A 20724-nucleotide genomic window follows, 5' to 3' on the forward strand; every position below is an offset into this window, starting at 1 on the left:
TCAGGTTTTTGAAAAAAAAGGCGCTTCACTGAACAAACCAGGATCTATGAAGCCTTAAGGCTTTATTCGGAGTATCAAATCTCATTAGACCGATTTCTGATCGCGAGTTTTTCGTATATTAACCAAAATTGTTACATTCTTGTTGTACACATATGCACCAATTACGTGATATTTACAAATTCACGTCAGAAGTCAAATAAGCGGGTGTCGCGTAATAAATATCTTCATAGCTTCTAATTTTTTTTTTTGAAAGAATCAATGTGTATACAAACATTTGCAGCTATTATTTAAACGGCATTAAATTTTGTTGACATGAAGTTATTTTTTTTAATAATTATTAACTAAATTTGATATAAAATTCGATTTAATAAATTGCCAGTGGGCTGATGAATCGTGACGCTATTCCAGAAGGGTTTCACTGGCAGCTCTATTTTATAGATAAAGACTGAGTATGGAAATATATTTAACATTATAGCATAAGGTGAAGAAATTTACGTTCCACCACCTAGTTTAAACAAAAACTCGAATAATAAATTAACTTTGTATATTATTGGATGACATATAAATTTGGAAAAAACGAAATAAAAAATAGTTGACAGGTTATATAAATCAAGTAGAGTTACTTTAAAGACAAGGAATCCATTTGATAAAACCTTTCTGTATTTCAGTCTTTTGTAGAAAATAGCTATTCAAAAAAATTTTTAAAAAATGTCTGTTCCGATTGGACTGTTATAAATTTTTCGGCCGTAAGTGCTCTACTATCTATCCACGGTAGAGTAAATATTTAGTCCATAGACAATCCGATAGATATAATGGGATGGAAAAAAGGGCGAGGTGTATAATATGTCACAAGAACCACTTCGTTTCATCGAAAGTAAACAATACCGTTCATTTTTAAATTCTTGCAGAACTCATTCTTATTATAACCAGCAAAATTATGATAAATATTTATTTCTACATAAATCATTTAACGTGATTTCATGAAATCAACGCGTTTTATTAAAGTAAATTGTACTCAGTGATATCCTGTACGGCTACAAGAAGTCAACATGTTATACGATAGGTTGCTTTCAATTTTTTTAAAAAAAAGAATTTTCACATCGATATGGGGGATTTCGATAGGTACATAAATATTACCGGTTTTATTTTTAAATATTTAATTTTCGAAAATTTCGTTCGAAAATTGTTTAAATTGTCTAATCGGGTGAATTCTTAAAATTTACGCTGTAAATCACTGCATTATTTGTCCCTCAACTTTATTTTTAACCTAATTTCTTAGAATATTTTTCTAGCCTATTATTATGTTCGGTTTTCGACATTTAATGGGTAAATATTAAGGTCATCTATAATCCGACAAGTAGCAAGAGGTGGGGGAACGGGGTGGGTAAAATAATATTACTGGTCCCACTTCTTTCTTTCGGATTTATATATTACTCAAGTTATTTTTGAAACTTTCGTTCAGATAGTATTTAAATTTTTAAATCTGGATAATTATTAAAAAGTTATGCTGTAAATTACTGCATTAATCGTTTTTTACATACCTTATTTTGCACAGTTTTTTAGAATACTCCGCTAGCCTATTACGTTTGATTTACGACAGTTAATGGGTAAATATTTAGGTCATCTATAATCCGACAAGTAGCAAGAGGTGGGGGAACGGGGTGGGTAAAATAATATTACTGGTCCCACTTCTTTCTTTCGGATTTATATATTACTCAAGTTATTTTTGAAACTTTCGTTCAGATAGTATTTTATTTTTAAATCTGGATAATTATTAAAAAGTTATGCTGTAAATTACTGCATTAATCGTTATTTACATACCTTATTTTGCATAGTTTTTTAGAGTACTTCGCTAGCCTATTACGTTTGATTTACGACAGTTATTGGGTAAATATTTAGGTCATCTATAATCCGACAAGTAGCAAGAGGTGGGGGAACGGGGTGGGTAAAATAATATTACTGGTCCCACTTCTTTCTTTCGGATTTATATATTACTCAAGTTATTTTTGAAACTTTCGTTCAGTTAGTATTTAAATTTTTAAATCTGGATAATTATTAAAAAGTTATGCTGTAAATTACTGCATTAATCGTTTTTTACATACCTTATTTTGCACAGTTTTTTAGAATACTTCGCTAGCCAATTACGTTTGATTTACGACAGTTAATGGGTAAATATTTAGGTCATCTATAATCCGACAAGTAGCAAGAGGTGGGGGAACGGGGTGGGTAAAATAATATTACTGGTTCCACTTCTTTCTTTCGGATTTAAATATTTTCCTCTTAATTTTCGAAACTTTCGTTCAAATATTGTTTAAATTTCAAATCTGGAAAATTTCTTAAATTTACGCTGTTTTACTAGCACTGCATTACTAGTTTTGCTATATATCTTATTTTACACTTCATGTCATAGAATACTTTGCTATTGTATTTATATTATAAGACCGTTATTCGGTAAATATTTAGCTCATTTTGTTATTATTCGATAAGTATGAGGAGGTGCGGGAATGGGAGAGGACGTAGCATATTACCGGCAGGTGGTAATTTTCGAAGGATTTATATTTTAATATTTTAAATTTAGTGTATTATATAAGCATGTTTGACAAATTATTTGGTTAGCTTACGTGCAATTTGTAAATATTCTAGTAAAACTGTAATTGATAAGTTATAAATTATCGCATTAGTAAACTTATCCTGATATGAATAATAATAAAATCAAATTTAATTAAAACACAACTTATAATAAACAAAATTCACATGATGTGTTTAAAAACCCGAGATGCAAAAATTTACATAACAATATCATTACGGGATTATTTGTTCATATCTACACAAATGCGATAGTTTGAAAAAATTATTGACATTGTTTACAAGTCACTAAAAGCCCGTCTATTTCTAAAAGTAGATTCTGATGTATAGGTATAAAATAATAATTATACTTAGGTTAAATAGTATATGGCAAAGTATTAGTATCTGTTAGATTGAGATTTGTTTAAAGGAGTAATTTACTATTAAGAGGATACATAAAAATTATCGGTGCGCTTAAAGATTAAGATGTAAATAAAAACTTATATCGAACGAGGGCTGTGGTTAAACTAAGTGTAGGATATGTGCGAATGTTTCGTACGATCTTCTTTCGGTATGTTTGAGAGTAAGTACAGAGATATATAAATTCTTTTAGTTCAAACCATAGTCACTGTGCAGTTACGATTGCCTAGCTAATCTTAGCTTCGCTTCAGAATAACAGTTTATTTTCATTAATATTATTATATTATGTTACTCATCTGACGAATGCCTGATCTGTAAATACAAATTTTGACATATCTTTTAGGTTGTCTTATATGTGTCAGGACTTTTTTTTAATATTAATAACACTATCGAATTATTTGGCTACCTTCCGCTTTTCTGCCTCATAACAATATGAGATAAATTACGTTATCTGTTATTTTAAATGCTCTCTACCATACTAAACAATCTGACGAAAACGTATGTATAAAAATTGAGTAAGGTTTCGTTTATCGTAAATCCGGTAAATTTCAAGCACAAGTGATAATGAGGTATGTTCATACTGTGTACTCATACTTATTTTTATTATGTACACTATTTTATCGTACAGTTGCTTTTAATTGTACTTCTTTGTATCATAATTATAAAAAAAGTTTTTCGTAAATATTCACATATATAATAGCAGTAAATGGCTTCACGGAGCTTAGTTAATGTAATTAAAAACTTAGAAAGCTACATGAAAAACAATGTATTTTAATAAAATGGCATGTACATACATCAAAGACTGGCACGACATTTGACAATACAAATAAAATCTCTTTTTGGGAATTATAAAACACCCATTGTGTATATAATAGTTTAGGATAAACGGTTGCAAGCTATCACGAGGTAGAAATTTGTACATTTTTTTATTGCCGAACTAAAACAGTTCAAAATAATTAGTAACGTTTTATTTATCACGTTTATTTAAAAAAAACCGTACAATACTAAGGACATTTGTGTTCAGGTTTAAAAATAGAATTATTTTTTAATTTATAACGTATTACATAATATTTGTTTAGCGACTAACCACTTGTACTATAGTAGAAGCGATTAGTCGCGATACATGCGATCACATTAGTAAAGAATTGATTGAATGAGTTTTCAATGTTATGAATGAATGATTAAAAAATACATTAGATTAAAAACTATGCAAGTTAGATGTAATTAAGATTAATTATTTAGGTATTCACAGTAAGGCATTGATCACTTGGTGGACGTTTGCAGGAAATAGAGGCCTGTTTTAAAAACGCACGATCACACATAACTTTATTTTAACCTATCGCTCTCAATTTATCAATGAATGTGTCGCCTTTGTGTAGTGTCCGTAATATTCCTGCTGTACAATACGATTAATACGCTTTTAGGTTTCATTAATAACGAAGTACCTTGTAGTAATAAAATTTTAAAATAGCAGGGTAGTTATACACCTATATAGTTATATACATATATATATATATATATATATATATATATATATATATACATATATATACTCACATATATATACACATATATAACTTAATATGATAACATGCAACAAATAAAACAGTAAAGGTATTCATTTAGTTTATTTATAATTTTTGTTTTCGAAATCATGCGGCGTTCACAGTGCCTTATTGTGATTAAGCAAATGAATGACTGAGTGTACAGAATGTGTATAAAAGACTTCATTCTAAATGAGATTAGATTATATAAATTTAAGGTAGTAGGTAGGTAGGTATTTTGTTCAGACATATTTTGTTTGTTTTTCAGCCCATAGAACATTGCAAAGCATAAACCTTTCTCAAAGATATCTAAGTTTTCCATGTGGGTTGGCGATCGTAGTGTGGAACGTGTTTGTGAGAAGTAGCAATCCTATGTAACTAATGCACAAAGTGTGAATTAAATAACATTGTAATCTGGGAATCAAAATCGGGACCTACGATCGTAACAAATCTCAGTCCCTACCGCCATTTACAAACATATTTATTCATATGAAATACTTTATTACATCGTGTCTGGCTATGTATTCAGAATCCAATTTAAATTTCCAAATATTGTAAAATTAAAGCATATTAATCGTTACTTTTCTGTGTTAGTTGAATGCAGATATGTAATATATTAACATTATTGGAAAAAATAAAGAATGCACCGTTACAGTACAATCATGGTTAGATGTAAAAATCTGTACATATTTAAGAACTTTTTGCCTTGCTACAAGAGGATACTGAAAATCTGTCCTATTCTTAAATGATTTGTTCTGTATACAACCTTTTAAAATTTCAGCACGCGTCAAAAGAAAACTATTAAAATTGACTTTCCAGAGACAAAAAAAAATCTGCTTTTCGTGCTATTTGCAAACAGACTAATAATTTTTTAACTATGGTTCCAAAAATAAACTTTAATCGTTAAGTAAATTATAAAAATAGTAATTTAAACTGAAAAAATAAAGATATAATCGAGTCAAATTAATACTTATTAAGTTAAATATAGGAAATCAATCAACTAGAAAGAGCATGCCCAGTACAGAAAAAAACTAGATTTTCCCAAGACTCTTTTTCCATCTCTCTTGTCTTTTCCTCACACAGATATCTATTTATGCATATAACAACACAATAGCTTACCCTTGTATTAACATATGTATCTATGAGAATGTTTGTGCGTTCCAAATGGCCCTATTGTAGGCTTTATTGTTCAATTCTCTATAATTTTTAGGTTTTACTCTGAATTAAAATTTTATTTCGTCGAAGCTTATAATTTTTTTTTTTAGGTTTTGTATATTTAAGTTATCAATGTTTTATGTCTCAATATTTTGCATAGTCTGCGCAGTTAGTATATGTAGTGTAAGTTAATTAAGAATTTTATTGATGTATTAATTTACATCTCGCAGTGTAGAGAATTCTGCGATACTAGATATAATGCATTTATAAAATAATACATTTATAAAATAAGTTGTACATTTGAAAAAAGAATGATACGCTTTATAAGTATAGTTCACGTTTGTCGTACGTTATCTCCACTTAGTCGTAGTAACTCAAAATATTTATTAATGTTTGTAAGTATTATAAAGGAATGATTATGAACTAAGGTCATTTATACCTAGTGATACGGTTTATATGCTCAAAAATTTTTACTACGTATCAATTATTTATTTGATATCAATCGATGTAGTCATGGAATGCTCTTCAAGCACTTTCGGCACAGCCGAGTATAATCTTTAACAAAACGTAAAAACATATATAATTAATATGAAATATGGTGTTTAAATCTGCTGATCTACAATATATTTCGCCTGTAAATATATTACGAAATAATACTAAATTTTGTCTGTACATATTGTCTGTATATATGAATAAGCAGGGTTCTTCACAATGAGCATATAATGCCTAAGCTTATTGAGTCTAATCGTAAGAATTATTTTAAAAAAAATGTGTCACTTCTCCATATGTCTTACTACATCACTGTTTTTATGTTTCGCAGTGAAATTTCCCATTGCAAGTTAAATTTTTTATTCTAAGTTAATACTTCAGTCTACAGTCATGACGAAGAATACAACTCTGGCAATCAGCAAAATACTTTTTTAACAAAGTTTTATTTATCATTATTACTGCTTTCCTCATAAATCCGTAAATAGTGTATCATCGTGTATAGGATATAAGATGTAAGCTTAGAATGTTGTAAATATCGATTTATTGTAAATATTTTTTTTTTATTAAAAATTTAAAATTCATAATTAGAAATTAGTAAAATATCGTCAATATTAAATATCAACCTATTTTAAAATATAATATATAAAACATTTATATGACTAAAGGTCTATAATTTACAATTAATATTAATTCTGTATGTAAGTAGTCGTATATAAGACATAATCGATTTTATTAGTGTGGTAATACATTACTAATATTCAAAATATTATAGTAAGTGTCTTTAGTATGACCTGTCAATAAATTACATCGAATCACACTAAAATAATTTTCAATTAATTTTGTAATTTTTAATTTGTTTTTAACCCATATTGAATTCTAAAAGAGTGATGTAATATTTTCTTTTTTTTTAGTTAGGATTGTAATGTGACTTATAGAACTATTATTACCATCAATATAGTTAATTATTTAAAAAAAACCTAATTATTCAATTTCTTATTTATTTTTTGATTCTCTCTTGAGTAATATAAGGAGAAACCCCATGCGCATTAAGTTTCTATTCTTCATTTCACTTGTAACGCCGATGATATTATGGAAATATTTTGTTAACAGTGGCACTTCAGTTCTATCATTTGAATTTTTCTTTATGGAGACCTATTTGTGTGAATCACCTTTTAATTGTAATGTTTATAAATATACGTGTAAATTGTAAAACTAAGACTAAACTCGAATGTTTATTTAGTGTAATTTTTGTATTTTACTATGATATATTTTGTTAGTATATAAGCACTTCAAAACTAAATACTGTAGCATATCATTGTTACGAAATAATTTTAAATAACTTTTGGAAAAAATTGGTTTGGAAAGTCTTTCATGGAAACAAAAAGTAAAATTAATTGAAATAGAAAATTTATTCACACACAAAACTGATGTGAATGTGTCAATTTGTGCAAAGGACCTCGGCAAAGTATACATAAAACGATACTTCGGTATTTTCCTGTTGGGATAAAATTAAAAACGTAAAATTAAGGAAAGTTTTGAACAATGTATTTAAAGTATTTTTAAGAACATATAGGCATAATTTAAAACAGCTAAAAAACCATCTTGGTATTTGTTATTATTGTACTCATTTCTTTTAATCTGTTAGTATATATCTATTTTTCATATTGTTATAATAACGTCTATGTCATTTTTTTAAAGGTATACACTAGTTTTGTTAAAATTATGTATCGTGTATTATGTATCATTATAGGTTATGCAGAATTTCAAATATATTAAGCATTTATATTTGGTTAATAATTGATATTATTTATTGTTTAATCGTAAAATTAAGTAATGACGGCATTGTTAAAAATGTTTTAATTTTAATTATATCATTTGCAATAGTACAAGTGTTGTTATTATTCATTTTACGTAATTAACTGTTGGGATATTTAACATGAAATAAAACATCATTTTAGCCGTAGGATGTTGAATGTTTTTTTTTTATTATTTTTAATGTCTCCTATTTTCGGGGACCCCTCGTTCATCCCTATCTTAGGAGAAACAGAGTCTTTTTAATTATTTGGATGTCCAATGCTGGACAAAGGTCTACACCATAGAGACCTTACAAATATTTGTATCACGTAAATTTCATAATTTTTTTTACTGAGCTATTCAACGCAAGCCTTAATCAGGCAAACCAAGCGCCCTTCACTTCTTATTACTTTACACTACTAAAAAGTAATTATTTATTATAATAATTTTCTAACTCTCGATCATATCGTATTTTCTACTTCAAAATTATGACTTGTAATTTTGTTTCTGCTTGATCTTATCGGGGAATATTTAGTTTAACCTATGTTCAAATAAAAAACTTTAATATAACTAATTCATTTGTCATGATGTGCGATAAAGAGTTTAATAAGAAATATTTGGGGTTCAGTAGCTCTCAGGAAAAATAGCGCAGTTATGTTATGGGTGTCGTCTTATATGATGATAATAATAAATTAGATAATTTTGAAATATGAAACAGAATACCTTTATGAAATTTTAAAACAATCTTTTCAAGTTATCTATGATTTAAATTTATGTTAATGGGCGGGAACAATATGCGCCGTTCCGCTGCAATCAGTTCACTTACTTGTGTTAGGCTTTATGTGCTATGACATCTATAAAATTTCTCAACGCTAAACAATAAATTACAGATTTTAAATAAAAAGGTATGATCAATAATGATGCACACTACGTAAGGTTAAATAATTGAAAAATATTTTTTTATTAATGAGTAAGTGTTAATTCGTAATCTTAATCGTATATGATTATATACCCTCATACATTTTAGGCTAATAAAGCATACTTAATATGGATAATACATGCTTCTAATATTATAGAGTAATAAACGTGTTAGTTATTTAAAAAAATAGATTATTCACTTATATACCTAATTTTGTTAATTGTTTTTATATTTTTTATAGACTTGAACTTACACTTTCCAGCACTACGCAAGTATGGATATCTCTATTACACGTCAAATAAAAAATTAAATGTCAATCACATATCAAATTTTATTATTACATATTAAAATTAAAGAAATAACATTAGTATCTTAAATGGCATTTTTCTATTGTTATTCTTATAGGGAACATTCGCTTGAATTGGAGAGGAAGGTAAATAATACAATTTTCAATGTTAGGAAATAATATCAAAGAGTGTAAAAATTGCTTGTGTTGCACAAGTCCCGGTGGAATCATAATGAAATTAGACCTCTAGTACTAGTGTCAATTGGCTATACAGTTTAAGCACAAGGACCTAAATTGTAATTCAGTTTTTATAATATGAGTACTAAGTTTTACATATATTTACATTAGTAACATTTACAACTACTTGCAATTGTTATTAGTTTTAGTAATAGCGTAAACACCAGTGTTTCCATGTGGTTTCCTCAAAATATAATAAATGAAACTAATAATAATATTTATAGAAAAAACGAGGTAATAAAAGCAGCCAAACTTTTTTAAAATAGGAAAAAAATCTACAAATACAATCGCTATTTGACAACGTATTTTAAGTCGTAAAGTTTTCTTTAAGTCTCAAAATGTTTTAGATATTGAGAAATCGCATTTACAATGGTTAACCTAGGTTAGTGCAAAAAGCTTTTGATGCACTATCACTCACCGGCATCATCGTCAGCTGGCAGAGGGCCCACGGTGCCAAAGAATCGCTTGTCGAGGAGCTGAAGTAATTGGAGCGCACTTTCATGGACTGGTGCTCGGGGGCATCCAGTGCACATTAACGTCACGTTAATGATGGCTGTATAGTGGTCGCACGGGTATTCCCTGTTCAAGAAAAACAAATATTAATACACAAATTCATAACTAAAACAATTATCTCGCATTCTCTAATCGCAACTGTAAAAGCTTTCGGCTATTTGCATCAAAATATTGGTCAATTATATTAAAGATTCACGTAACATTATGCGATGTGTAGATTGTTAACACCACGCATTCTCGGAAGTATATTTCGTTCGAAAATCGTTGAAATAAAAAAAAAATTCCATGAATATTTATTTCGATATTTATTTTACTCAGTATAGACACCTTAATATTTCGAGATATATTTCACATTCTTATGTAGTAGTTCTCAAGCTATAATAACAGGCATTCTTAGCATATCTCGAATAACTTTCATCTTTAATAGCTAACTATCTAATATACACTATATATAGCACAGCATAGCTCAATAAAGTCTAAAAAAGACACCAGTACCACACGTCATTCTGGACGTTACGAAGTAAACTAGCTGAATAATAATCTTTTTTATGATTTAAATTAAACTAATGAAAGGCTACAGTCCATCGTCGTGGTACATCGTCTTTTTAGTCTAACCTAATCCAAATATACATTTACAGAGGCGATATACCATAATCGCCTGGCTTTGAAGGCGAGTTGGTGATCGCGTTGTAGTACTAAGGTATACAGAGGACGCTGCTTTTTGTTTCTGATGGTTTTGTATATCACAATTTTGTTTATTGAATATCACAAAAAAGTTGCATTAGATATTATTTCTAAAATAATAGAAATTATTAAATTAATGAATTTTTGAATTCGATACTTATAATCATTATATAGGAAATTTAAATCATTTTAACTAAACGCAGTTCATTCTCGTTAGCGGATGTCAAGTTGACACAACTCCTGAAATGGGTCACAGCAACAGGCTATTATTTTACCGGGTTATTTTGCTAGCAAAATAACAGCAGCGACGGAGAGCTTAAAACTTTTTCTATATAAAATTATACATAAATACTTTAAAACAATAAAAACGTAAAGATTTTTATTGGTGACAAAACGAGCTTTATGTGCTGTCGTAAAATCGATAAGCTGTAACAATTTTTTTTCTGCGTATTTAGCTGTGAAAATTACATAACTTAAAATAAGTTCGTGCTCTTAATTACATTATACGGAAATATGTGAATATTTCTATATTATACTAGCTGATCCCGCAAACGTTGTTTTGCAAAAAATTTTTTTTTAATTTTCAATTAAAAATAAGTGTTGATCGTAGAGGGGTGAAAATTTAGGGTTGTATGTATTTTTGTATGTTGTATCATAAAAAAAATAAAAACAAAAAATTTCGTCAAAAAAATAAAAAAAAATTTAAGGGTGAACAACCCTTATCACTTAGGGGTATGAAAAATAGATAGTAGCCGATTTTGGACCTACTTAATACGCATATAAAATTTGGTAAAAATCGGTCAAGCCGTTTCAGAGGAGTTCAAGTTCGAACACCGTGACACGAGAATTTTATATATTAGATTAATGTATTAGAGGACGGTTGAAGTCCATGGATGGCGTTTATGGGGCCGGTGTGATGAAAAGTGTCAGAGATTTTTGTAATTTTTGTATTTTGGAGTCGAACTATGAGTCTCGTGACTAGCCTCGTAAATAAAATGCTAGTACTAAGTTTAATAATTACATAAATTAAAAATTAAACATTTAATAATGTGGCTGTTATCATTACTTGTCTTCATTGCAATTAGGATTTAAATTAAACAACGTGTCGGATACGTAAAATACACATGCGCTAGAAGCGCCACCATAAACGAGTGTTAATGACAGGTGTTAAATTTTGACACCAAAATTGAAAATGTGTCGTGTTTGAACGGAAAATTATGTTATAGTAAAAAAACGATTAAATAATAATGAAACTACAAGATAATATAAATAGTCGGGGTAACCGCGTTTTAAAATCGCGTAATTGTTCAAAATTAATGATTGTAGAGAAGATACATATTATTTAAACACTAGATAGTTAATAAGTAATTGTTGAAAGGAGTACGAATTAACCATTTCGCTTCGGATCACCTGAAAATGAATCGCTCTCTCAGCCGTTTGTTTATCCATGATACGGGCAAAATTGATGTTTTTGGTTTGTATCAAGTTATGTGACAAAATATCCGCACAGATAGCGTATGTAGCTATCGCGATGGTAACCTACAAATTAATGGCCATAAATGCATGATCATTTGCTGACACGGGAATATAAAACAAATGTACGCTGTTCGCCAAGAGAAAAGGTCGATAGCCGAACGCCAGAAGGCGCTGTTCGCTGAGAATAAAATATCTTTTGTCGAGCGTCAAAAAGCGCTGCTCGCGAAAGCGAAAGGGCTAAGGACAAGTATTGTATTGTTGCTAGGTATAAATAACACAAAGAAGAGAACTTTCTCGCTTGTGCCGCCGGAGGGTTCTGATCGCACAAGACATTGCTTCTCTGTTAGTCTAATATAAGAATATACTTCAAACACTGTGTTTTATTGGAAATTTGTTGTAATGGCCAAAATTATGTAACGTCAGAGCTTTAAAGAAGCTTTAGCGTGCACTTTTTTACATTGGCGTCGAAATCTATCTCAGGAGATTCGCTTCGGGCAGCGATATAATATGTTATGCCAGTTCGGGAGGACGACAAGTTCTTCAATGTCTAAGACTGTGAATCAGTGTCACTTATGTGAAAACCAATGACAAGATTGTTGAGTAAGAAATTTTGGCATCGTAAGTAAAAACTCAGATATAGATCGAAAGTCCATCTCAAAGTTCTAGTCTAAGTGACCTATGCATACTGACGATAAATGCATGTTTCGATCGTTTCCTCTTACATATTTTCACGTGTGTAGGTTTTTCTATCGCTTAGTGTGTCGTCTTATTTCAAAGGCATAGGTCTAGCTAAGAAAGTGAATTTTTGTATAATTACAAACAGACATTTCACGCGAATTAATTTTTAAAAATTTCAACGTTAACTGTTACGTTAGTAACATTAAAAGTTTCAAGAACTGGCCGGAATAATTAATATTTTAAAATTCAAAAATAGAACTCCAATAATTTTTACTGATTACAGTGACATCATTTTAAGAAATTGGCGGCAGCTTAAAAGTAACGTTTTAGTTGTCATTTCGTGAAAATTTGAATTTTCCGTTCTTTGGTATATACCCTTATTTTAAAAAAAAGGTAAAACATACTAGCATATTTGTTGCCCTGTTGTTTTCAATAAAAGTTTGTGAAAAATGTCGACGTAGCAGCACTCGGTCAAACGAACAACAAAGACAACGGCAGGTGTGAAAAACATTTAAAAAATACCTTGTGGAGTATGGTTTTATAAATACGGTGGCTGTGTTTGAAAATGCCGTGAAAAAACCCCCGCTAAGCCGGATAAGCTCATTTACTAACCATTGCGAGAAGCAGTGGGCCCAGTGGAATGAAAAGACGCGGAGATTGCCATAGGTATTATTTTTAATAAATATATATACGTATTAATTTTTTTAAGAAAAAACAACGAAATATTCATAAGTTGATATTTAGTTTAATTTATACTATTCTAAAAACTTTTAATATCATCTACTTCTGGTTTATACATATTTTTCCTGCAACAGCACAATGTATTTCTAAACTGGTTTGAGACGATTCTTTATATAGGGCAATAAAGTAAAAAAATTACGAACTGATTTTTTAACTGTGCATGCTAAATAAATAAAATTTTATGTAAACAGAAAACGATGTCAGAAGGTCATACTAAGTAATAATGTAAAGAGCTATGGCGACGACACTTGGGACAAGCGAGGCCATAAATCATTATTCATCTAGTGATGTCTTTGTAAATTTACTTGATTGTCTTGCGGCATTAATATAACCAATAAATCAGCAACGAAGAGGACTATTTAAAAACACGCACAAACTTTACATGAAAGAAACCAAATAAACAAAGTCACTGACTTTTACCAAACTCTCGATATACCTTTTGAGAAATATTAGTTCTAGTAACATACAGAACCAACCAAGTCATCAAATATTAATAAACTTTAACTTTATGAATCAATATTATAAGAAAAAGTGTATAACATGTGTTCTTAATATTTAAGGACACAACATTGGAAAAGCTTTTCTTAGTATCATCTTTCCACATTTGTAAAATGATGTTTCTTATGCAAGCAATCGATTTACCGAGTCCCAAAAACTTGGTAACAATCAGTTATGGGATATGGGAGACTGTCGTCACTTAGCAGATTGGTAGGGCACTCCTCGGGTAATATCAATATTAACACGCCTACACAGCTCAAGCGATCGGCTCACCAATAAAAGACAGGTGTGTACAAGTTCTCAAGACGAGTGTATACGAAAGGAGTTCAACTAAAGCTTTAAGTTTCTAACATTCTAATATAATGTTTGTTCCAAATATTTTAATATTGTACAAAATCTTTTTGTAATGTTGTAATGTTAAGATAAAAGTTAAATATAGGAAATTAATGACCCTGTGAAACACAAAGTGATATAACCTATCGGGAACGATCTAGATGTATATGATGGCAGTGTGACTATAACAGGTGTACTGAATCACAATTTTTATAACGGCGAGACAAAAATAATGTAATGTGAATTGTTCTCTAAATATCTACGTGTTAATTTTAAAATTAAATTGTGGTTTATAATTCTATAGTGCTTAAGGATTGCTAGTTGCGATAGTACAGAGCAAATTAGAATACCTAAAAGTACATTCTGCAACTAATATAGATGTGCCTAGAAATATTGTAGGATGATAGGAGACTTTTATCCCCAATAGTAATGTTCCCAACATTAAAATGCTAGTATAAATAATAATTAATAAAAATACATGTATGCCTTGCTAAAGGCGTAAGACCAATGTGTTTTTAATAAATATATAAATTATAACTACATAACCTCAAAAATCGACCTGCAGGATAACTAGCAATTATTCGGTAACAATGTAATAAACACTTGCTACTAGTTTGCTTTCCAAACTTCTTTACTAATAATTTGTTAAATACTGTAATCTATCCTATACTACGGCTGATAAGTTCATTAATTCCGCGCTATAGGAAAACGTGTTGCACGTACATTTCCTTATAATGCGCTCATGTTATCCCATGTTACTTGTTATGTACAAATGATACACGTTTAGCTCTATTAAAAGCAGACTTAAATAGAGCATTAAGAAAAAAGCTATGTTATGAACGAAATATATACGTTTTATTAAGATCAATCTAAGAGCATTATTTAGACGCGTACAAATCGTTATTAATATCACAACAAACATAAAACGTAAATATAAGCACTGTGTTAAAATGAGGGCTATTTTATAGTTCAGAATGTATACGTGGTAAATAACTACTACAATTAAATAACTCTCGTTGGTATATTGCGCTGGCTGAGATTTTGTACAGTCCTAAATCCCAGCAAACTGAATTCTACTTGGCGTGGGGTGAAAGACATGTAGTTTGCATTAAATTGTTGGGTGAAGCATGAGCGCCACATACAGACACGGGGCTTGTAAATTTGGGGAGCGCATAGAACTTTTATTAGATATTCGTTACCGAAAAACATCGTTCACGTCACTAAGAGGCTTCCGTCATACGTTATTTGAATTCTGATTTTTTATTCATATATTTATTTATTTGAATAGCTCACTTGCTGACAAATGAGCTGTTCTTTTTTGAAGGTAACATGCCACTAACTTCTGTCAGTTCGTAGTCTGCAATATTAAACAATAATTAATTTTAATATGTTGTAATTAGAATATTGAAAACTCTTTTTCTTACTATGACATCATTACGTTATTTATTATTTTTGAAACCATTAATTTTTTGATTCCATACATTAATTGAAAATATCCCTTAAACTTTGGTTTAATCTTGCGAATCTTCTAAAATTTAATAATGAACATTGATCGTCACACGACTTCGATTATTAAATAATTTCCGTTAAGTTATGGCTCGCGCAACTGTAATTTTATACACGAATATAAAAAATTCATTTAGCTTAAACATTGTGTATAGAACATTTTCAAGTTATCACATCTTGTTATCATTTAATAGGAAAGTTCAATAGCTTTCGGTTTGATTGAAAACGAAATCATATCAGTTTTAATTCTTTTCTTGAGGTTTGGTAATATAAAGTTAATGTATCAAAAAACACCTCCATAAACATAAATTATTTTGTGGTTTATAAGTAAAATTTTAAAGTACCAGGTACGTGATACAAAATTACCTTACAGCTGCTGGACGGATATGAATTAATATTTCATATTTTAAGTATAAAAAATTCATTTAAGTATAAAATTTCAAATAAATAAATAAACAAATAAAATAATCTTACAGTTAAAAATGATGTTCTAAAAAATTTTTATTTAGTTTCCAAAATGCTCCATTTTCTGTATTTCTTTGTGTCATTCGTTCATCATCAGTTCTCGTTTGGTTTTTAATACAACTTTTACCTGTAATGTATTATTTTATTTTATATGAGAGAACTAGAGAGAGAAGTAATTTATAAAACAATAAAAACAAGATTGCTACGAGATATGTTTGAAGAAGCTAATATTACGCGTTTAGATATACTACTAAGAACAAAAAGAAAAACGAAAGAAACAACATATTAATAATATATTTTCATTATACTGAGTTCTTTTTTTTTTCAAATAAACTTAATCGTAATTTGTTTATTGAATGTAAACAATAAATTATTAGATAATAATGATCGCTCACGTGAAGTTTCACGTTTGCCATCCAGCCTTTTTTCTAATTTAATTTGTAAATTGAACGAGTTAAATCTGAATGATTCGCAATGGTGAATAAATATATATAACTTATAGTATTTAATATTAATTGGACCGAAAAAGTAATGTCGTTTCTGTCGACATATTTTACAGAAACACCGATTGATTTTTACCACCCCGTCATTGTAAATTTGTACACTAGATGGCAAATGGTTGTTGATAACGAAGATGAATATATTGTTACCCCTCATAATATGTTATAATGTGTTCTATAACTGTACGATATAATGTATGCTCATGAAATAATGTAAACTACACAGTATGTTTATTTCTGAAAACGAACACGCGACTTTCACTCGACTTCCTTAACTAGAGTGCCCATACTAAATTTTACATTATTACTATGGTACAATAAACATTCAATAACTGAATATAACATTTTCATAATAAAGTTGTGGATATTTCAGTTTATGATCATATCGAATCATTCGATAGATAAAAAAAATTATGTATGATGTACGTCGCCATTATTAATAATTAAATGAGTAAGTTCCGCAATCCACCTTCCCAAGTTTAGATTTTCTGATATTGATTTTCTGATATTATTTATGATTCATCAACTAACACACGGTATTAGTTCTATAATGTTATTATGTATTTCTCTCTATTTACAACTAGATATATATTTAAACTGAATAGTATATTCATGACCTCAGCACCGTCAAAATAAATAATGTTAATATGATAAACATAACAATTCAAATAATATTTTTTTCGTTAAAGGATTACAAACTCTAATCAGAAATAATGCTTGTTAAAAAGTGAGAGTGAAAATAAGAAACAATATTTATCTCGTAATTTTTTTTTGATATTACATACTTAGATGTCTAAACAGGCAGTTGGTTATAGATGAAAAAACGTGTGAATGCAATGTGCTGATAATTATGTCGGAAGTTTTTATGTCTCGTCACTTTGAATGTATTCAAATCTCAATTCAACATATACATATTTTGTGTTTCTAACTTCTGTTGCTAATTATGATTGTTCATCTTTATTCGCTCGGTTTTATACAAAGCTTAGGCTGCAAAGTAAAATAAAACAAATGTCCTATACCAGGAAATTTATGAAAGTAAGGCAAAGTGAGGTAACAATGTGTAGAATAATCGATTACTTACTCTCCATGGTAATTAGTCATTATACTAAAATCGTACAGAAAACCGAGTAGAATGTAAGTTAAAAATATAGAGAATACATATATATATATATATATATATATATATATAGTGAGATGAGTTTTATTTCGAAAACTATAAGAAAAAGTTTACATAATTTTCGTAAACTCAATGGCATAGACCATTAGCCATAAGTATATTTACAGTTAAGGCCGCGGGAAGTCACTGGCTACGTGCAGCGCAAAATCTCTCATGGGAGACCTATGCATTGTAGTGGACGTCTGTCACCTGCATAATGATTTTAATAACATTAGATTTACCAAAAATACAGTTTGATTTTTAAAGGATTTTTTCGTCGAATTACGTTTTACCATTTGCCAGCTATTTATTATTTTATTTTAAACTATGTGACGTTGTAGTTAATAAAATGGATGGGCTAATAAATTTATTCGTTTTATTAAATAAACATGATGATGCGTATGATGCGTTATAGTGATTTGATCCATAACCTTTTACATGTCGTAATACTAACCATTAAGTGAATATCCTGCCGATACTGCCAATCTATTATTTTAATCTTTATGAAATACGAACTGACGTTAACGACTAGCAGATCCGATAGACGTCGTCTTGTCTCTGCTAGGATTAATCAATGCGAAATTTTGTGAAAAAAAAATCAAAATGTTTTTGATACACAACATTGTTAGGTTGATTTTCCGATGAGTATATAAACTTTGTTTAAGCTTTTTCAACAGGGGAACGGGTGACATACAAGTCGCCATGTGAAAACATTCAAGATTTTCGAAATTTTCCATCCAAGGTTTTTGTAGTGGGTATAATAATGACACCACACACAAAAGTTCAAAGTTTATTAGGGTTGCACAACACGAGTTAATATACATATTAGACAATAGACAAGCGGTAGCTGCACATGGCAAATTAGAGGCAAGTTAAAGCAGCGTGCGCTCCGTAGCAAAGTAAGTCTTAGACTGATGTGGCGAAGCGCGCGGGCGCATAACACGGCGTTCAGGTGTTATTACGTCAACCTTCGTCTCTAAAAGTAACCTTGCGCGATTCCGTTGCATCCGCGGCCATTTGATGAAATTTGTCACATTGTCACAAATACTTAACGACTGTCCTTGCGATTTATTTACGGGGATTACAAATGGGCGCCGCACTGGTATTGTTTTCTACAAAAGCCTTTTAGAAGTTATATTGAAACTTATAAAGAAGTTGAATGACAAGGGAAAATATGAAATTTTTTATGCGAGTGTATAGGAGATAGATGAAATGTGAAATGTATGATTTCGTGTTATCGTGTAAGTATCATTGGAATTACTTTTAAGTAAAATACAATTATGTATTGAAATAATTGTATTTTGATTACAAAATTCATTACATTTCATCAAAAAAATAAAGAGTATGATCGAAATAAATGTCATACAAATTACATTTTGACATAAAAAGTCCAAAGTTGTACTAAGTGTGACAGTTATTTTAAACAGATTATAATAGCTTACAACTAAACCATTGTATCTTAAGTGTGAAGTTAATTTTTCGCATCAAGTATTCGAAAACGCGAGATACTTTATATCGTAAAATTTCCAGTTTACGATATAAAGTATTGACGAACGAGCGCTCATTATCTCAAAGGTGAAGTTTTACATTACAAGTACAAACCAGGCATTTGTGACCTTGTTAGTTTCACATTGCGAAATGCACTTCCCAACGAAAACTTAGCAATAAATATATACTTAGCGCCGTGCTACGGTTTTACGTGGACGTAGTCGATTACTTTGGTGCACATTACAGCTTAACTTTGGCGTAACATAACCTAAGCGTCAAAAAACACATAAATTTTTTTATTGCTTTAAAAGAGCATTTAATAATATATATAGAACAAAAATAATTTATAATTCATAGAGATTCCTCTTTGGTAACAAGTTAAAATTACATAAAGCTTATTATAAAATTTATAGGTATAGATAAAATAGTGTTTTTGTTTTAATAGTAACATTGTGCATTACAATAAAATCAATGACTTGGAAAAGTCCAATAGCCTTTTCACTATTTAAAGCAATGTCGCCCCTATTACATGGAATTGAACCAATTGTACAATTCAATTGTCACGCCATCTCTACTTAATAACGACAAAAAAAACACTGCATCTGAATACTTTTTTTTATTTTATAAAAAAAGCGACAGATGCCTTGGGTCTTAACTTTTAAAAAGACGCGGTAGAATTTATTAAAAAAGAGGAATGCCTTAAATATTTTTTTGAGCATTTTTCGTCGATAGAGATTTTAAAAATATTATACTTGACCGATTTGAAGCGTAAGACTTTAAAATGGTCATCTCGACTAGACTTGCTATTAAGATAAGTCTATATAAGAGGATTTTTTTCGAAGCGGAAGTGTCGGAGTACCATATTCCTACCTATCTCCGATAAGGATTGATACGACAGCGGCTGAGATCAAGATAGACAAAGATTATATGCCGATCCAATGGTCTGGGTAGAACTTATATGTACTTTCACTGGTTCTTCATGGGTCGAAGATGAGACTTAATGAGATGCGGTGCTTGTTCTGGAGTACCTATAATGATATGTATGGCCTAAGTGCGTTTGTTCTAGAAAGTTCTTACGTCGCACTGTCTAGTTAGTGTTGAAGGAACAAAGACTTTTACGATTAGAGGACATAGCAACTAATAATTTTGTTGAAAAAAGCCGTGCGTATCAAGTCTCCAAATTACCAGCGGTTCGATGCTCATCTCGTTTTGCCTCAAACACAAAGATTTCATTTAAAATTTTCCATCCAGCAGAAATAAGACAGCAACTTATCAAT

General features: G+C 29.8%; 1 protein-coding gene across 5 annotated transcripts in view; it reads right to left on the bottom strand.

The window, feature by feature from the left end:
- fry (Protein furry) overlaps window positions 1-20724 on the bottom strand; it is a 118241-nt gene that overhangs the window by 79631 nt on the left and 17886 nt on the right. For all 5 annotated transcript variants that reach the window (XM_068763882.1, XM_068763885.1, XM_068763884.1 and 2 more), the window contains exon 24: window positions 9828-9988. In XM_068763882.1, coding sequence (XP_068619983.1) covers window positions 9828-9988 — 161 coding nt within the window. The remainder of the gene's footprint in view (window positions 1-9827; window positions 9989-20724) is intronic.

This window comes from Battus philenor, unplaced genomic scaffold (assembly GCF_028537555.1).
Source record: "Battus philenor isolate CCGP_79_NKW_IND1 unplaced genomic scaffold, ilBatPhil1.0.hap1 SCAF_1, whole genome shotgun sequence".
NCBI classification, from domain to species: Eukaryota; Metazoa; Arthropoda; class Insecta; order Lepidoptera; family Papilionidae; genus Battus; species Battus philenor.